We start from the raw sequence: 15,633 nt of genomic DNA, 5'->3' as shown, positions 1-15,633 counted from the left end.
CATTCATTGTTTCTGTGATGAAGTGTGATCTGCTTTCTTCTCAGCACCACATGACATCAGACTTAGAGAACTAATGAGAGGAGAAGGGTGGGTGACTCTGGAATATGAAGAACCTCAGGAGGGAGGATGGAGGCCAATGGGAAGGCTCTCAGTTGGCAGAGGTGAGCAAAATTCCCAGGAGTGCACCTGGATCTCAAGGGCATTAGGAGGTGAAAATGAGTGGAAAAATTAAAAGGAGAAAGACCTTGTTCTTAGGAAAAGGGGTGGAAAGTTGCACTGTCCTTCCTCCGAACTGCTCACACTACCCTGTCTCACAGACCCAAAACTCAGGCAGGCACCTTCAGTATCACAGGTCAGGTATATTAGAGTTGAACCTGTTGAGGGAGGCTTGGCCTGGAAACTCAATCACCAATTCATGGTATTATTTCTGTGGAAAAGTGTCTCAAAGTCTGCTTGTAAGCCACTTGTTTGAAACATGATAAAGAATCCCTTCCTAAGATTGTTTACTTGTGGACAATTTTAGAAGTGCAATCTCAGTTTTAGACTACAGTCACTATGCTCTGAATCTCCAAATACATTGTACAATTAAAAAAAAAAAAAAAAAAAAAAGAGCCTCTTGGCCAGGCGCAGTGGCTCACGCCTGTAATCCCAGCACTTTGGGAGGCTGAGGTGGGCGGATCACAAGGTCAGGAGATCAAGACCATCCTGGCTAACACGGTGAAACCACGTCTCTACTAAAAACACACAAAAAAAATTAGCCAGGCATGTTGGTGGTCGCCTGTGGTCCCAGCTACTTGGGAGGCTGAGGCAGGAGAATGGCATGAACCCAGAAGGCGGAGCTTGCAGTGAGCCGAGATGTGCCACTGCACTCCAGCCTGGGTGACAGAGCAAGATTCTGTCTCAAAAAAAAAAAAAAAAAGAGCCTTCTGTAAGGAAAAAAATGCCCAACATTTGTGTCACCATGATCAAACTTTTGTATTATATATTCAGATACAGCAATATTTCCTACTGATATTTACTATTTAAATGATATTTAGGCACTACAGAATAAATAGCTCTCCTTTCAGACATAGAGCAAATCTAATAATCTATCACTTGAAATACTCTATATACAAGTACTTTATATCACTCTAAAGATACAGTCAAGAGGTAATGCTTTAAGGCTACATATGAAGGCTATCTTGGTTATTGAAAATGTGTATAAGCAACAAAAACACTTTTGCAAAATGTAGTAGAAACGAATCATTATTGCCATCTTAGAAAGAAAAGGTATTACACAGCAACTAGACATTCAAAATGGTATCCTAAAACTTATTGCTATTGTTCTATTAGGACAGATTATTGCTCAAAACTGCCCATTTTAAAACATCAAGAAATTCTCTCGTTTTTGTTATCTTTTCAGGCAAGGCAACATCACAATAAAAACTTTTAAAGTTAAACTTTTAAAGTTAAAAGTGAAATTTATTACAATACAATAAATGCAAGTGTCATTATTAAAAATGCTGGTTAAAATTATAAAGTATCTAAATAATTTTTCTAATATAAATATTGGAAACAACAACTTTAACAATTCTATATGTACACAGGACATTGAAAACATAAAATCATGCACAAGTCCAAAAAATAACGTTGCACATTAACCCTTTAGTTATTACTTTCTATTTTCTGGTCCCAGCATCATATCCGCTAATTACTCAGATCACAAGCCTCAAGGATTAAGTGTTTTGAATGTATTTCAGTTTCATACTTTAAAAATGCTTAAAGACTATTGGTTGTATTCTGATCAAATGGTTCTCCTTCCCATATTTCCCTTCCTCAACAGATCTTAGAAAAAGATGAGCTGGGAAAACTGTGATTACAGGATCCAACATGACATGTATACCCAATGATTCATTTAAGGGTGGCATAAAGTTATATAGAAAAGACCTACAGGATAGAAGACAATAAGTACATCAACATGTAGTGAAATTAAGCAGTTCATCCACTGCGTGCTTACATGGCTCCTGTATCACTTCAGGAAGAAGCCAGAGTCGCAGAGAAGTCAGGGCAAACCAGAACTGTTGAAGAGTAGGGGTGGGGGGCAGAGGGAAGGAGCTGGGGAGAAGCCCAGATCATAAAGGAAATGTAAAAGAGTCACATATCTATTCTTCCCCTCCTGCTAATGCAGGGGCTGGCTCCAGCCCAGCCTCCCAGCCCACATCTCAGTGGAGCTCTTCCCCCAGCATTGCCTTTCAGATGAGAAGATATATCTGTTCCCCACTGAGAATTTTTCTGGGGGAGAGGGGCTTTTTTTTTGTTTTTAAACTTATTTTGATTCTATATTTACAAATTATTGTATATATTTATAGGGTACAATATGGTGTTATGAGTTTTGAATATAAGGTGGAATGATTACACTAATTAACATACGACCTCAAATATTTAACTTTTTAATGAAAACATTAGAAATTTACTCTCTTAGCAATACTGAAATATACATTCAATTATTCATATATTTAGCATGCTGTGCAAGTGATCTTAAAAAAAAAAAAAAATCACACTTATTCCTCCTGAGGCTTTGTACCCTTTGACTATCTCCCAATTCTGAGAAAACTTTTCACAAATTTGAGGAACAGCCTAAAAATTATAGGCTTGAACATCTGAACTTGAGGGCAGCTGAGACTTTTTTTTTTGTTTTCAAACAAATGAGCAGGTAACACCCAGAGAGGTTAAGTGGTTTAGCCACTGGGAAGATAAGGAAGTTGTGTGTGATGTTTACTTCTCTATGACGATGCTTCTCAAACCTTCATGTGCATACAGCTCCTGTGGATCTCATCAAAATGCCCTGGGTCCAGAGTGGGGCTTCAGATTCTGCACTTATCTAATAAGGCCCTAGGAAATGTTGAGGCTCTTGGTCTGTGGGCCACACTTTGAATAGCATGGACTACAACACAAGGAGGGATCCACCCCTGCCTTCCTGGGCCATGAGAGATGCTTCAGTGTTATCTGCCTCTCCAAGCACATCCCCAAGCAAAAGGTTTAGATGCACTGCGTAAGGTGGCAGCTGTCTACAAGACTGGGTTAACATATTGTCTGACAGCACCATGACTACATGAACAGCCAAACGAGTAACATAATTTGAGTAACATAATCTAAATTTGACAGGTCTATTTGCTGAGAATAAAACTCATCTTTTACTTATGAAGTCTTCCTTAAAGTGAACGTGATATAAAGGTATTAAAAAACCCAGCATATTAAATTTCATAGTAAAATGCTGCATGTGCACAAGTATACAGATAGTATGAGTTCTAAGAAATTCAATGCACTGTAATCAGAATAAAGTGCTACCACTGCTCCCAGCTAAAATCATCTCCTCTTCCAAATATAAGGAAAAACCCTTGAATTGTAAGGAAAATGACTGCATTGCCTGCCAACACAAGGCCACAGGCTCCCCATTTGATCTGAAAGACAAGAAAAGAAGGATTAAATCCTTACTTCCTTCATATCGTACTCTTTGCAATCTCTATTATTTTCTGCATTAGAAACATCCAATGAAATATTACACAAAGCTGCTAAAAGGCTTAATAATGTAACAGACAGGAGACAATGAACTGTTCAGTAATGAGTCTAATTACTTCTGTGATACTTGTTAATTAAGTCTGGTATCATCCTTAACATTTTCCCAATTAGACATATTTCTCTACTTGTTTTTAATTGACAATGATTGCCTTAAATAAAACTCAAGTGGTAAGATTATAAATAGTGCAATTACAATATTGGGTACTGAAAGTTTTGCACACATCAACTTCTTTCATGGAAAATAAAAATTGGAGAGTTATGAATTTGTTTGTTTCTTTTCTAGGCAAGAAAAGACTTTAAATAATAGTCTTTGTACAACTGAAAACTGCTTTCCAGCTTGGTAAATGGTTTGTAGATGGTTTTACAGAAGCACATTTGGGGGTGAGAGTACCCTCTAGTGGGCATTTTTTGTTTTACTTTAATCAATAGAAACGTCAATGAAAGTTTCTTCACAAAACATGACGACAGTATTGAAAGGAAAAAATATAAATATTTACTGCAGCGCTTAAGAAGCGCTGGTCTAAAGCACAAGAAGAATAAAGTCATGACAATCTTGTTGTATTAAAAAACTTTCAATCCTTCCCAATTATCTAGTCAAAGTTCAAGACCCTTGCTAGTCAGGTTTCACAACCTTTCCAGCCTTAATCTCAACAACTTTCTTTTAGCTCTACCACACTGGACTCTTCTTTATTCCATACACTGCATTCTTACACGTGAATGTCATTCCATATAACAGCCATCCTACTTTAACACAAATGCTATTTATCCTTAGAGGCCCCTATCAAATGCCAGTTGGAATTTCTCTCTTCTTGGTGCCCCTATGGCATTCTGATCATGCTTCAACCATCTCACACAGTACACTTACAGTATACTTAGCCAGCAAGCTGGTTTCTGTGTTCCTTAGGAGCAGAGACAGTACCTATTTCTTATTTCTGGTGTTTTACAGTAGCAGTTGTTCCAAAGATATTTATTGAATAAATAAACAAGACTTGCGCTCAAATGATATTTAATGCCTCAAATAAGATTTCATAAAATTAAAACAGAATGTAATTGGAGGGAATAAAATCAAATAGGAGGAGAGATAGTGAACATCAAATAATTGAATAAATTATACCTACAATGTGTACTCTGAAGACAAAAAGAAAGTTTTTGTCTTGGAAGTGAAGATGTCATCTTATTCACTGCATTTTCTGGAAGCTACATAGTTGTCCCTCAACATATACCTATTCTACTGCATTGAGAGTTGAGTCCATGATCCCATTTGCAGGAGAAGAATTTGAAATATCTTCATCTTGCAACTAGAAAAGTACTGCTAGCATAGTATCTGTGGATTACTGTAAGACTTAAGAGGCAGGAATTTAAGAACAATTCCAGAGAATAACTTAAAGTAGAAAAAGAAAAAATCATACAGTCTGGCTAAAAGTTGTAAGAGAAATACAGAAAGCACTCTGAAAGCATGGTCGAGCTACTGATAGGCAGGTCTAAAGTAGAACAGAGAAACTAAAAATACGTGGCCCTGAGTATAAAGCCTAAGTAATGAACATGAAATGGAGGTCCCGGACACAGTCTTCTGAAGTAAACTCAGCAACAGTTGAGCAAAACAATAGAAAATAAAACTTACCACAGCCACACGAGCAAGAATAACAGGAAATCCAAAGGCAGAAACAACAATTCCAGTAGTGAAGAAATATGCCAGTTCCCGACAGGCACTACTGGTTGCGTCTGAGTCATAGGTGACTCTTTTGGCAATGAAATGGGGTATGGGGGAGATGGCGTGGAAAATCAGGACGAATAAGGGCCAGTAAACGCTGTCAGTTGGACCCAGGCAAAATCCAAAAAGAAAAGTAACAGTTACATTTTAAATGAAAGACATACTACTATTTCAAAATCATTGCTATTTTAAATGTTTAGGTCAAAAAGCAATTAATTGTGAATATAAGAACATAAGATGATTTTTACCACATAAGTAGTGATAATTTTAAAATTACTATGTAGGTAGCTTATATTGTGTTAAAAAACCACTGTATAATATAATCTCTAGAAACTTTACTGTTTTCTGTACCACTGAGCCACAATTTCTTTAGAGACAGAATTTTAACTTGGTCATTTCTGCTTTCCCTGTAGAACATAGTAGAGTGTCTTGCAAAAGCTAATTTGGTAAAGATCTTTTGAGTGCATGCATACTTGAAACCTTTTAAGGGCTTAGAATAAACCCCAAATTCCTTGTCCTTGCTTACAAAGCCTTACATGGTGTGGTATTATCTACTTCTTCCATTTGTTTTGTACTCCTTTCCCTTCATTTGCTTAATCTGTAGCCACACCAGCCTTCTTTCTGTTCTTTGAACACTCTGAGCTCATAACTGTTATCCTAGGGCCTTTGCACTAGCTGTGCTGCCTGCTTGCAATGTTCTTGTCATTGGCTGACTCCTTCATACCATGTGATCTAAACTGACAGATTCCTTTCTAAAAGCGGAACTTTCCCTGGCCGTCTATTCTAAAGTACCCCAGGTCACCCTCGAACATACCACCATCTTTCAACTTTCTGCACAACACTTATTCCCATCTGATAGATTAGTCTTGGTCAAACGCCATTTATCTCCAGGGCCTAGAATGATGTACTCCATTCATACTTGTTAAATGAATAAAATAACAAATAAATTTTAAGTACAGAAGGCATGAAAATAAATATGCTCACTAGTGAAAACCTTAGATGTACTCTAATCTTCATTACAATAGCTCACAATTGATAGTGTAATGCAAAAACAAAACAAAACTGTTTTCCTCCCAAATTTCAACGTTTTGCAATTATTAAAAAAATTGCCATCTGGTTTCCAATGGTATTTTCTCTATAAATACTTCAAAAATAATCTTTTTTTCTCCATCAAGACATTTGTTATGCTTCATTTCTTAAGAAAAAAAAAGTCTCTGCTCATTTTTATCTATACACCACAGTAATTCATATCGTCACAATACTGTGATCACACAGACACACCCAGACCGCACCTACAAGCAGGAGGATGAAGCCACGCTAATGAAAGCCTCCCATTCCAGCCACAGATCTAGGTAACCAAAAGGCAAGAAGGGAATGTGTCCTTCAAGAGGACTCAGGATGGAAACAGTGGATTTGGACTCCTGATTCTAAAGTAGAGGGATGTTAGTATGTTTCAAGAATCACCAAACAATATTGTGGGAAGGAGCCCTTAGACATTCTCTACTTCACAGCCCTTCTTTGAACAGTGAGAAAGGAGATACAGAGAAGGGAAGGGGTTTGGAATAGAAATAGCTGTCACCTGACATATCCACAGCCAAGAACTCTTCATTTCTCCTGGAATATAGTGACAGTTTTGTGAAAAACAACCTGACTTTATGTTTCCATTCACAGTAAGCCACCAATATCCAACTAAGAGAAATGTTCATATACAAGAAATCTTGTTTATATGTAAAATGTAAATATTAAGTATATACAATTCAGTAAACATGTAGGCCAGGGGTTGGCAAACTTTTTCTGTAAAGGGCCAAAGAGTAAATAATGAGGATCTGCAAACCATAAAGACTATCTCAACTACTCAACTCTGCCAAAGATAATTGGCAGAGCAATGCAAAAGCAGCCAGAGATAATTCATAAACAAATGAGCATGGCTGTATTTCAATAAAACCTTTATTACAAAAACAGGTAGCAGGTTATATGTGGCAGTTTGCTGACTTCCAATACAGATGATAATCCTGGTTCACTATCATTAAGATACAGTTTTGGGAGGCCAAGGCGGGAGGATGACTTCAGGCCAGGAGTTCAAGACCAGCCTGGGCAACACAGAGAGACTCCGTCTCTACAAAAACTTTTTTTAAAAATCAGCTGGGTGTTGTGGCATCTCTAAAAAACAAAAAATTAAAATAAAGATAGAAAATAAACTTCTTTGTAGCAGCAGTGATGAGTCATTTTCTTACCTTACAAAGACCCAGTGTATCACAGAGAATTAAAACTTCTAGATTTACAGTTGGTTGTAGAATAATGGAAAAACGTTTGGTCAAGAGCATAAGAACATGAGCTCCATTTCCATGTCTGCAATTTTAATTTTTTTTTTTTTTTTTTTTTTTACTTTTTTATTTAAGAGATGGAGTCTCGCTCTGTCGCCCAGGCTGGACTGCAGTGGTGCGATCACAGCCCACTGCAGCCTCCAACCCCTAGGCTCAACCAATCTTCCCACCTCAGCCTCCCAACCCTGCTACAGGCACCATGCCTGGCTAATTTTAGTTTTTTGTAGAATGGGGTCTCACTTTGTTGCCCAGACTGGTCTCAAATTCCTGGCTTCAAGCAATCCTCCTACCACTGCCTCCCAAAGTGCTGGGATTATAGGCATGAGCGACCATGCCCGGCCTCTGTCACTTATTGCTGTGTAATCTGGGTAAGTCTTTAACTACTCTGGGCTTTGGTTTCCCAGCAAGAAATGAGGATAATAATACCTTATTACATTCCTAAATCTAGAATAAAGTAATTGCTGTGAAGGTTCTAAACAAATATAAGTGACTGCTTATATTTGGATCCCTCTTGGGTTTAAACAATTTCCATAACAGGTGGCCAGGACTGTGGTGATGGATTTAAATTCATCACTGTCATAACAACTCACTTCAGTTGGTCTCACTTAACCACATCATCATCTTCATCTTCTTTATTTTTTATTTTTTTATTTTTTGGAGACAGTCTTGCTCTGTCGTCAGGCTGGAGTGCAGTGGCACGATCTCAGCTCACTAGAACCTCTGCCTCCTGGGTTCAAGTGATTCTCCTGCCTCGGCCTCCTAAGTAGCTGGGATTACAGGCGTGAGCCACGCCCAGCTAATTTTTTGTATTTTTAGTAGAGACGGGGTTTCACCATGTTGCCTAGGATGGTCTCGATCTCTTGACCTCATGATCCACCCGCCTCAGCCTCCCAAAGTGCTGGGATTACAGGCGTGAGCCACAGTGCCCAGCCTAATCACATCATCTTCTATCTGGTTGTTCAAGCCAATCATCTGGGAGACATCTAAGAACTCTCTCTCCTTGTTGAATCTTGACATCAATTAACAAAACCTGTTGGTTGATTTGGTTTCCTAACTCACTCTCCTTTTCTTTCCATTCCTACTACCCCAGCCCTGAATTTTGCTTGATTTATGACAGTAGTCCCTTACTATTCTCCCTGACTGCAGTCTCAGCTCTTTCCTGTCTGGTCTCACGTTATGGCCAGAATGACATTTTAACATAACCCCCTCCTCCAAACCCTTTCTCAAGATATTTTCCCAGCTCCTATTGTCTGATGTATAAAATGGAACCTCCTCTACATGGCAGGCATGTAGAGCCCTAAGTGCTGACTTTTGCACTCTTGACTAACCCTTCTTTTGCCACTCTAACTACAATTTATGCTGTACCATAATGTACCATGTGCGGTTTCCTGAAAAGGCTATATATGCTTTCATGTCTCTGGGCCTTAGCATACAGCTTTCCTGGTGCCTAAAGCACTTTTTCCCTAGAGATCTGTATGACCTGCTTCCTGATTTTCTTGACAATTCTTCTCACTTTTTACCTCCTCTGAGAGGCCCTTCCTGACCACTGTCTTCCCAGCTTCTATGCTCTTCATCTTTTGTACCACTTCTACCTCTGGCAGTATGCACACTTTTGTTGTTTACTGTCCGTCTCCCCAGCTGAAACACAAACTCTGACAGAGCAGGACCTTTGTTTTCTTATGTCTTAATCCCTAGTTCCCATCACAGTAGCTGGCACATGGGAAGCATTCAACCAACAATGGTTGAATAAAAAAATGTGTAGAATGTTCCCTCTGCCTGGAATGTTCTCCCCTGACTCATCAGCCTGAGAAACTCTTATTTATCCACCAAGTCTTGGCTCAGATACAACCTCTGCCATGCAGCCTTCCCTGACTGTCCCACTGAAACTCAGGAGCACTTTATCTGAGCTCCAGCATACTTGGCCGGCATCCCCACTGCAGCTGCCATCTTACTGACCAGACTGTTTGCCTGTCTCTCATTCCCAACTAGAACTGTACCTCTTTGAGGAGAGGACTGTGTCTCTTCATTTGTGTGTCCCTAGCTAGCCCAGAGTAGGTGTTAAACAAATGCTTACGGAATGAATACATCAATTTTTAACAGAGCCCTTTTTTTTTCTGTAAAAGTACACCTGACCCACAAAGGGAAGGTGTTCATAATCTGGGCTCCACTAACTCATTGGTTAGAACTTGGTGCTAAATTGACCAAACTCTCTAACACCCATACTAATAGTGACAAAGACACAGAAAGAGGAATGGTTCTTTTTGAAATGATAACTTACCCATAATCCTCTAAGGCACATCCCAGCATAAGAAAAGTCAGCCCAATAGCCCCACTGAAGGATAATGCCACAAGAGCTGTGAAAAATAAAGCCAAGAGTTAAAGTTCCCACAGTAGAGGTTGTCGGGGCTAGAGGGTTTGGGGAAACGGGAAGTGACTTCTAAATAGGTCCAGAGTTTCTTTGGGAGATGATAAAATTTTCTGGAATTAGATAGTAGTGATGACTGCACAACCTTCTGAATATACTAAAAACCATGAAATCTTACAGTTTAAAAATGTTAATTTTATGGTATGTGAGTCACTTATCAATAAAAATGTTTACAAAAAAAAGAAAGAAAAAAGGTCCCAAATTCAAGCAAAAGTAGCAATTTACTCATTTCACTGAGGTTACATTTGACCCCTGTTACAGACTGCATTGTGTGTGTCCCTTTCAAATTTATATGTTGAAACCTTCCTGGCTCCACCCCTCTCACCATGAGACGCCATTAGGAGGTGGGTCTTTGGGAGATAACTGGCTTCAGATGAGGTCATGAGTGTAGGGTCTCCACGATGGGATGAGTGTCCTTATAAGAAGAGAGAAAGTAGAGCACATGCTCTTCTCTTTCTCTCCCTCTGTTCTCCAATGTGAGAGCAGAAAGCAGGCCTGCAAACCAGGAAGAACGCTCTCACCAGATGCCAGATCTGACTGCACCAAAATTTTGGACTTCCCAGTCTTCAGAACTGTGGAAACTAAATGTTCGTTGTTTAAGCCACCCAGTCTACAATATATTTCTTATAGTAGCCCAAACTGATTAAGACAATGACCCATGTCTGCCACCTTAAAATCGTAAGGTATACAAAGGTCTCAAGTAATTCCAATACCTAACCCCTATCCAATGTATGAATTCCCTCTATATTTGTCACCAGAGGGCAGTCAGTCGGTCCACACAACTCCAGTGAAGGAAAACTCACTACCACTCAAGACAGGTTTAATTTAATTCCAACAGTTTCTAAATGTTGAAAGCCCTCCTTCTTTAAATTATATCCAGAACTGCCTCCCTGTAATAGATACCTTTGATCATTTTGCCTCCCCAAACCACGGTACTTCAAGTATTTGAAGATTGTTTTCATGTCTTTGTAGGAAACAATTCCCAACTAGTGTCCACTGAATAAAATATTTATTCCCTGTATCTACTGGACACTAGTCTCTGTGGGAGTAGGAACGTATTTGCCCTTGTTGTGCTGCTGAGTGAGAAACAGAGTATCAAGGTTGTTAAAAAGTTTTGAGCTCTGAGTCACAAATATGAGTCAAATCTTAACTCTGCCACCATCTGGTCTTATGACCTTGGGTAGAAGCTAAACCTCTGAATCTGATTTCTCACCTGTAAAATGGAAATAATGGTGCCACCTTATTGAGCTTATGGGAATTAAATGAGATAATCTATGTAAAGCGCTTGGCAAAAGGAGGTAGTCAAATAAATGCTGACTGACTCAAGTATCTACTCATTTTAGCAATGTTCTTTGATAAAAGTAGAAATCAAAAGCATAGGAGACTATCTTATCCAAATTTTCTTCTGAAAAAAGTCCATAATACTCATAATTAGAATTTAATTAATTAAGCTAATGAACATTTTTGAAGATTTAGAGAGACTCTTTAATAGGAAGGTGCCAAAGTGCTTTTTAAAAAACATCTGAAAGTATACAGATGTTAGGGGACAAAGAAAAACTGTCAATTTTAACATATCTTTTTACATTTCCACTCTTTAATGGAAAATGCTCATGTGCGGATGGAAGGCAAATACCACATATTATTTCATTACAGATGATCTTTTCCTGGCGGGCTTTGCTCCCCTCCTCTGTGCCTGACCATCTGCAGTAACCCCTCCTCCATGAGGCCTGTCAAAGCTAGGAACTGCAGACCTCTTCCTTCTGTTCTGATATCAGTTTCTCAAGGTTCACAACCATCTTTCTGTTTGATTCTTTTTGGTCTTTTTTTTTTTTTTCCTCTTTTTTCAGGAATCACATCCTCTGCATCTCTTAAAGTTGGAGTTGACCAAAAATCCAACCCCATCTCTCTTTTCACTCCACACACTCCAGCTGAAAACTTACGTTCAACCCAAAGCTCCCAGTACAAGGGCCCGGCCACCACTGATGCTCCAGCCCAGAGTAGGTCCTATAGAACTAGGCCTGTACTTCCACCTCCAATCTGAACTCCTCTGCCTTGACAGTCAACAAGAACCTCAAATTCAACATGTGTAACGTGTAAAACCGAACCACTATCCCCACCCTTTAAAGGTCCTATCTTAGAGGGCTGACACCATAATTGCATTCCACCTTCCAACGAATCAGTAAGTCAAGGTGACTCAATCTCCCAGACTTCTTAAACTCTCTGCTACAGCCCTGGTGCAGGCCCTTATCCTCTCATTCCTGCCTCTGTGACTCTTCCAGTCCATCCTCTACACAGCACAGTGATCTTTCAACTATATATATCACTGCTGCCATCCCTTTGCAATTGCTTCCACAGCCTACAAGTTGTTCTAGCATGGAGGCTCCCCATGGCCTGACTCATTCCTAACGCCTGTCCAGCTTCAACCCTCACCACTAAGTTCCCGTCTCACTAATGAAGCTTAAGTACCTGAAGAAAAGAAGGCGTGTTATTTCATGCGCCCTGCACCATGTCACGTGCTGTCCTCCCCCCTTGGGATATACTCCACCTTCACTCCATGCCTTGCCAAGTGAAACCATATTGATCCCTTCAGATTCAGTTCAAGCATTGCCTCTTCTGTGAAAACAGTCCTCTCTGTGGAGCACGGGAAATTAATCCCACCCGGATCAGTTTCCTAGGGCTGCGGTTACAAAGTACCACAAACTGGATGGCTGAGAACAACAGAAATTTATCTTCTGACAGTTCTGGAGGCTGGACTTCTGAAACCAAGGTGTCAGCAGCGACACCACACTCCCTCTGAAGGCTGCAGGGAAGCACTCTTCCTTGCCTCTTCCTAATACTCAGTGGTTGCCAACACGGTTGCCAACAATCTTTGGTGCTCCTGGCTTTGTAGCTGCGTCACTCCAATTTCTGTCTCCATTTTCACATGGAATTCTCCCTGTATGTCTCCATGTCTAAATTCCCCTCTTCTTATAAGGACACCAGTCATTGGATTAGGGTCCACCTTAAACCAGTATAATTTTAACTTGCTTATATCTGCAAAGACACTACTTTCAAATAAGATCACATTCACAGGTACTAGGGAATTAGAGCCTGAATATATCTTTTTGGAGGACAAAAATTCAACCTACCATCTCTGTTCTCCCACCACATCTGAGCACACCATAAACACTCACATAGTAATATAATTATTTCCAGCTCTGTCATCCCCCAATAACTTCTCATTTATCTTTGTATCCTAAGTCTCTGGCATACAGTAGTTCCTCAATAAAAGTTGAAGAATCTGTAAAATGCTTCCTTCCCTTAGTCCTTTTCTATTTCGGACTTCCTTTTTTTTCACCACATTACAATTTTCTAACACATTCACACATGGAACATGATCATGATTTGGCAGTTTCTGATCATGTGTTGTACTGAGACACTACTTTTCATGTTTTCGGCATTGGCTTCAAAAGGATGTATAACACACAGTCGACACTCTCCAAGTAAACCATGTTTACTAAACTGATATTGAGTATAAAAGTCAGTCAGAAATAATGATAAAATATGTCTACCGCTAACATCTCACACACTCGGATAAATTCATAGTGAACAGAGGCGTACTCGTGTATACACATGTTTATAGCAGATATTAACTGGGGAAATCTTTGGGTGCAAATTTCAAGAATGATACAAGCGCCAACATAAAAACAAGTCATGCTACTCTATTCGACAGATTAGAAATGGAATGGTTTCCTACCAAAATACAGGAAGCCTTGCAAAAAACCTTTTCCGTCTCACATTGCTCTAACGCCATACAGATAAGGTACACGGTGTTTTTATCAACTGCCCCAGGCAAAAAACACATACTACACAAACACTACTTTCTTCTCTATGCATAGACGAACAGAGAAAACATCGAAGAAAGCAGTATTAAAATTACACGTAATCTACTCTCCACGACTGCGAGAAACACCGTCTTTCTGGGTGCTTTCCATTGACACCCGCCCGCAGTCAACTCTGCCCAGTTGGAAAAATCATTAGGAAAAAGAGGATTAAGTTTCCCAATGCTAAGAACGCTGGAGACAAAGCGTCCTTTGTAGCAAATAGGAAACTGCGGAGGGGTAGAAAACCGGAGGAAAGGCGTTAGGGTGGACACGTCAAGAAGTGGAAACCCGGTTTAAAAACTCGAGAGAGGTGGAGGGCGCCGCTCTCGCCGAGGGCTCCGCCTGGGGAGGGCTCTGGTGCCGCCACTGGAGAGCAAGAAGGCCAGCGCCCTCGTAAAAAGGGCCGAGGCTCCCCCGAAACGCCGCTCCACCCGCACCCCAAGGGACCAAGGGAGCGGGCGATCGCCTCCCCACCCGGAGAGGCGGGAAGGGTGGTGAGGCCGTTCCCCAGAGGCGCGCGGAAGGCGCAGCCCCAGGCTTGACTGGAACGGAGGTGGCAACCCCACCACACGACAAGCGGGCCGGGGACCGCGATGTACCTTTAACGCCCGCCATGTCTCCCGAGCTGGGGCCGCCGCTGCTTCCGGCTTCCTGCCACGGCCCGGGCAGCCTGCCCAAGCCAGACCGGGAGTCGCCCCCTCGGATCCCGAGCCCGCCCCGGCCACGCAGAGCCCCGCCCCCGCCGGTGCAGAACCCCGACCGTAGCTCGCAAACGCCGCGCCTGCTGGTCCAGACCCCTCCCCGACCACTCAGAGCCCCGCCCCCGCCGGTGCAGAACCCCGCCCCCAGCTCGCAGAGGCCGCGCCTGCTAGTTCAGACCCCGCCTCGCTACTCAGAGCCCCTCCCCTGACGGTACAGAGCTCCTCCCCTAGCTCGCAGAGGCAGCGCCTGCTGCTCCAGACCCCGCTACCGCTACTCAGAGCCCCGCCCCTGATAGTGCAGAGCTCCTCCCCTAGCTCGCGGAGGCCGCCCCTGCTGGTCCCGCCCTAACCCTCACTGGCCCAGAATTCCGCCCCCAACTCTCAGAGGCCTACCCTTGTTGGTCCCGACCCCGCCCCCGCCACTCAGAACTCCGTTCCTGCCAGTCTAGAACTCTGCCTCCAGCTCGCAGAGTCCAGCTCCAGCCCTAAGACCCCACCTGGCCCCACAAAGCTTCCCCAGAGTAACCCCAACCCAGTGCCCTGGACCCTACTCCTAGATCCTGAGCCCTCTGGGTAATCCTCAAGCCCGTTCCTTTTGTGGGCTGGGACCTTGGCTCCGCCCGGACCTCGGGCCCAGAGTCTCTCCAGGGCCGCTCAGAACGCAGTGCACGCAGCGGGGGATCCTCCCTGAGCCTTCCTGAGAACGGAGATGTAGACAAGTGGAGAGAGGGAGGAGAGAGGAGAGGAAAAGTTGCAGTCGATGGGAGAGGGACACCGACTCACTAACCAGTGTTATGTTCCCTGAGCTCCCAAGTGCGTGCTTGTGTGCGAGTGTGTGCCTGTCTGCCTTCACATGACTGTGGAAGGGGAGGGGCGGGGTACCAGAGGACAGGCCCCTTAGGAAACACACCTCGTTAAGAACTTGATATTTGCATAGGTTTGCTTTGCTTCATAGCAACGCTTTACTGAAACCAGCGGGGTTTTTCTTTACTCCCTGATTTATTTGTAGAGACGAAGACCATATAAGCTTTTGTGTCCGAAGCTTTCATGA

The 15,633-nt window shown here is 41.9% G+C and overlaps 1 protein-coding gene across 1 annotated transcript; it reads right to left on the bottom strand.

Moving 5' to 3' along the window:
* Nucleotides 1–1,440: 1,440 nt before the first annotated feature.
* LEPROT lies at nucleotides 1,441–14,651 on the bottom strand. The gene is made up of 4 exons (XM_031669575.1): nucleotides 14,481–14,651; nucleotides 9,872–9,947; nucleotides 5,180–5,366; nucleotides 1,441–3,440 (listed from the first exon to the last, which is right to left on the bottom strand). The coding sequence occupies exons 1-4, from the start codon at nucleotides 14,494–14,496 to the stop codon at nucleotides 3,324–3,326; spliced, it is 396 nt and encodes a 131-aa protein (XP_031525435.1). The 5' UTR covers nucleotides 14,497–14,651; the 3' UTR covers nucleotides 1,441–3,323.
* Between the last annotated feature and the right edge of the window lie 982 nt (nucleotides 14,652–15,633).

The sequence above is a fragment of the Papio anubis genome, chromosome 1 (genome assembly GCF_008728515.1).
Source record: "Papio anubis isolate 15944 chromosome 1, Panubis1.0, whole genome shotgun sequence".
Lineage (NCBI taxonomy): Eukaryota > Metazoa > Chordata > Mammalia > Primates > Cercopithecidae > Papio > Papio anubis.
Note: the sequence above shows the minus strand (reverse complement) of the source record. Positions and strands in the feature narration are given on the sequence as shown.

Bases quoted from the DNA above. Each gene is read 5' to 3' on its own strand.
- LEPROT (XM_031669575.1), bottom strand. The intron at 5,367-9,871 runs GTAAGTTATCAT...TCCAACTGACAG, and splicing joins TGTGCCTTAGAGGATTATGG to CGTTTACTGGCCCTTATTCG. The intron at 3,441-5,179 runs GTAAGTTTTATT...CTTGTCTTTCAG, and splicing joins TTCTTGCTCGTGTGGCTGTG to ATCAAATGGGGAGCCTGTGG.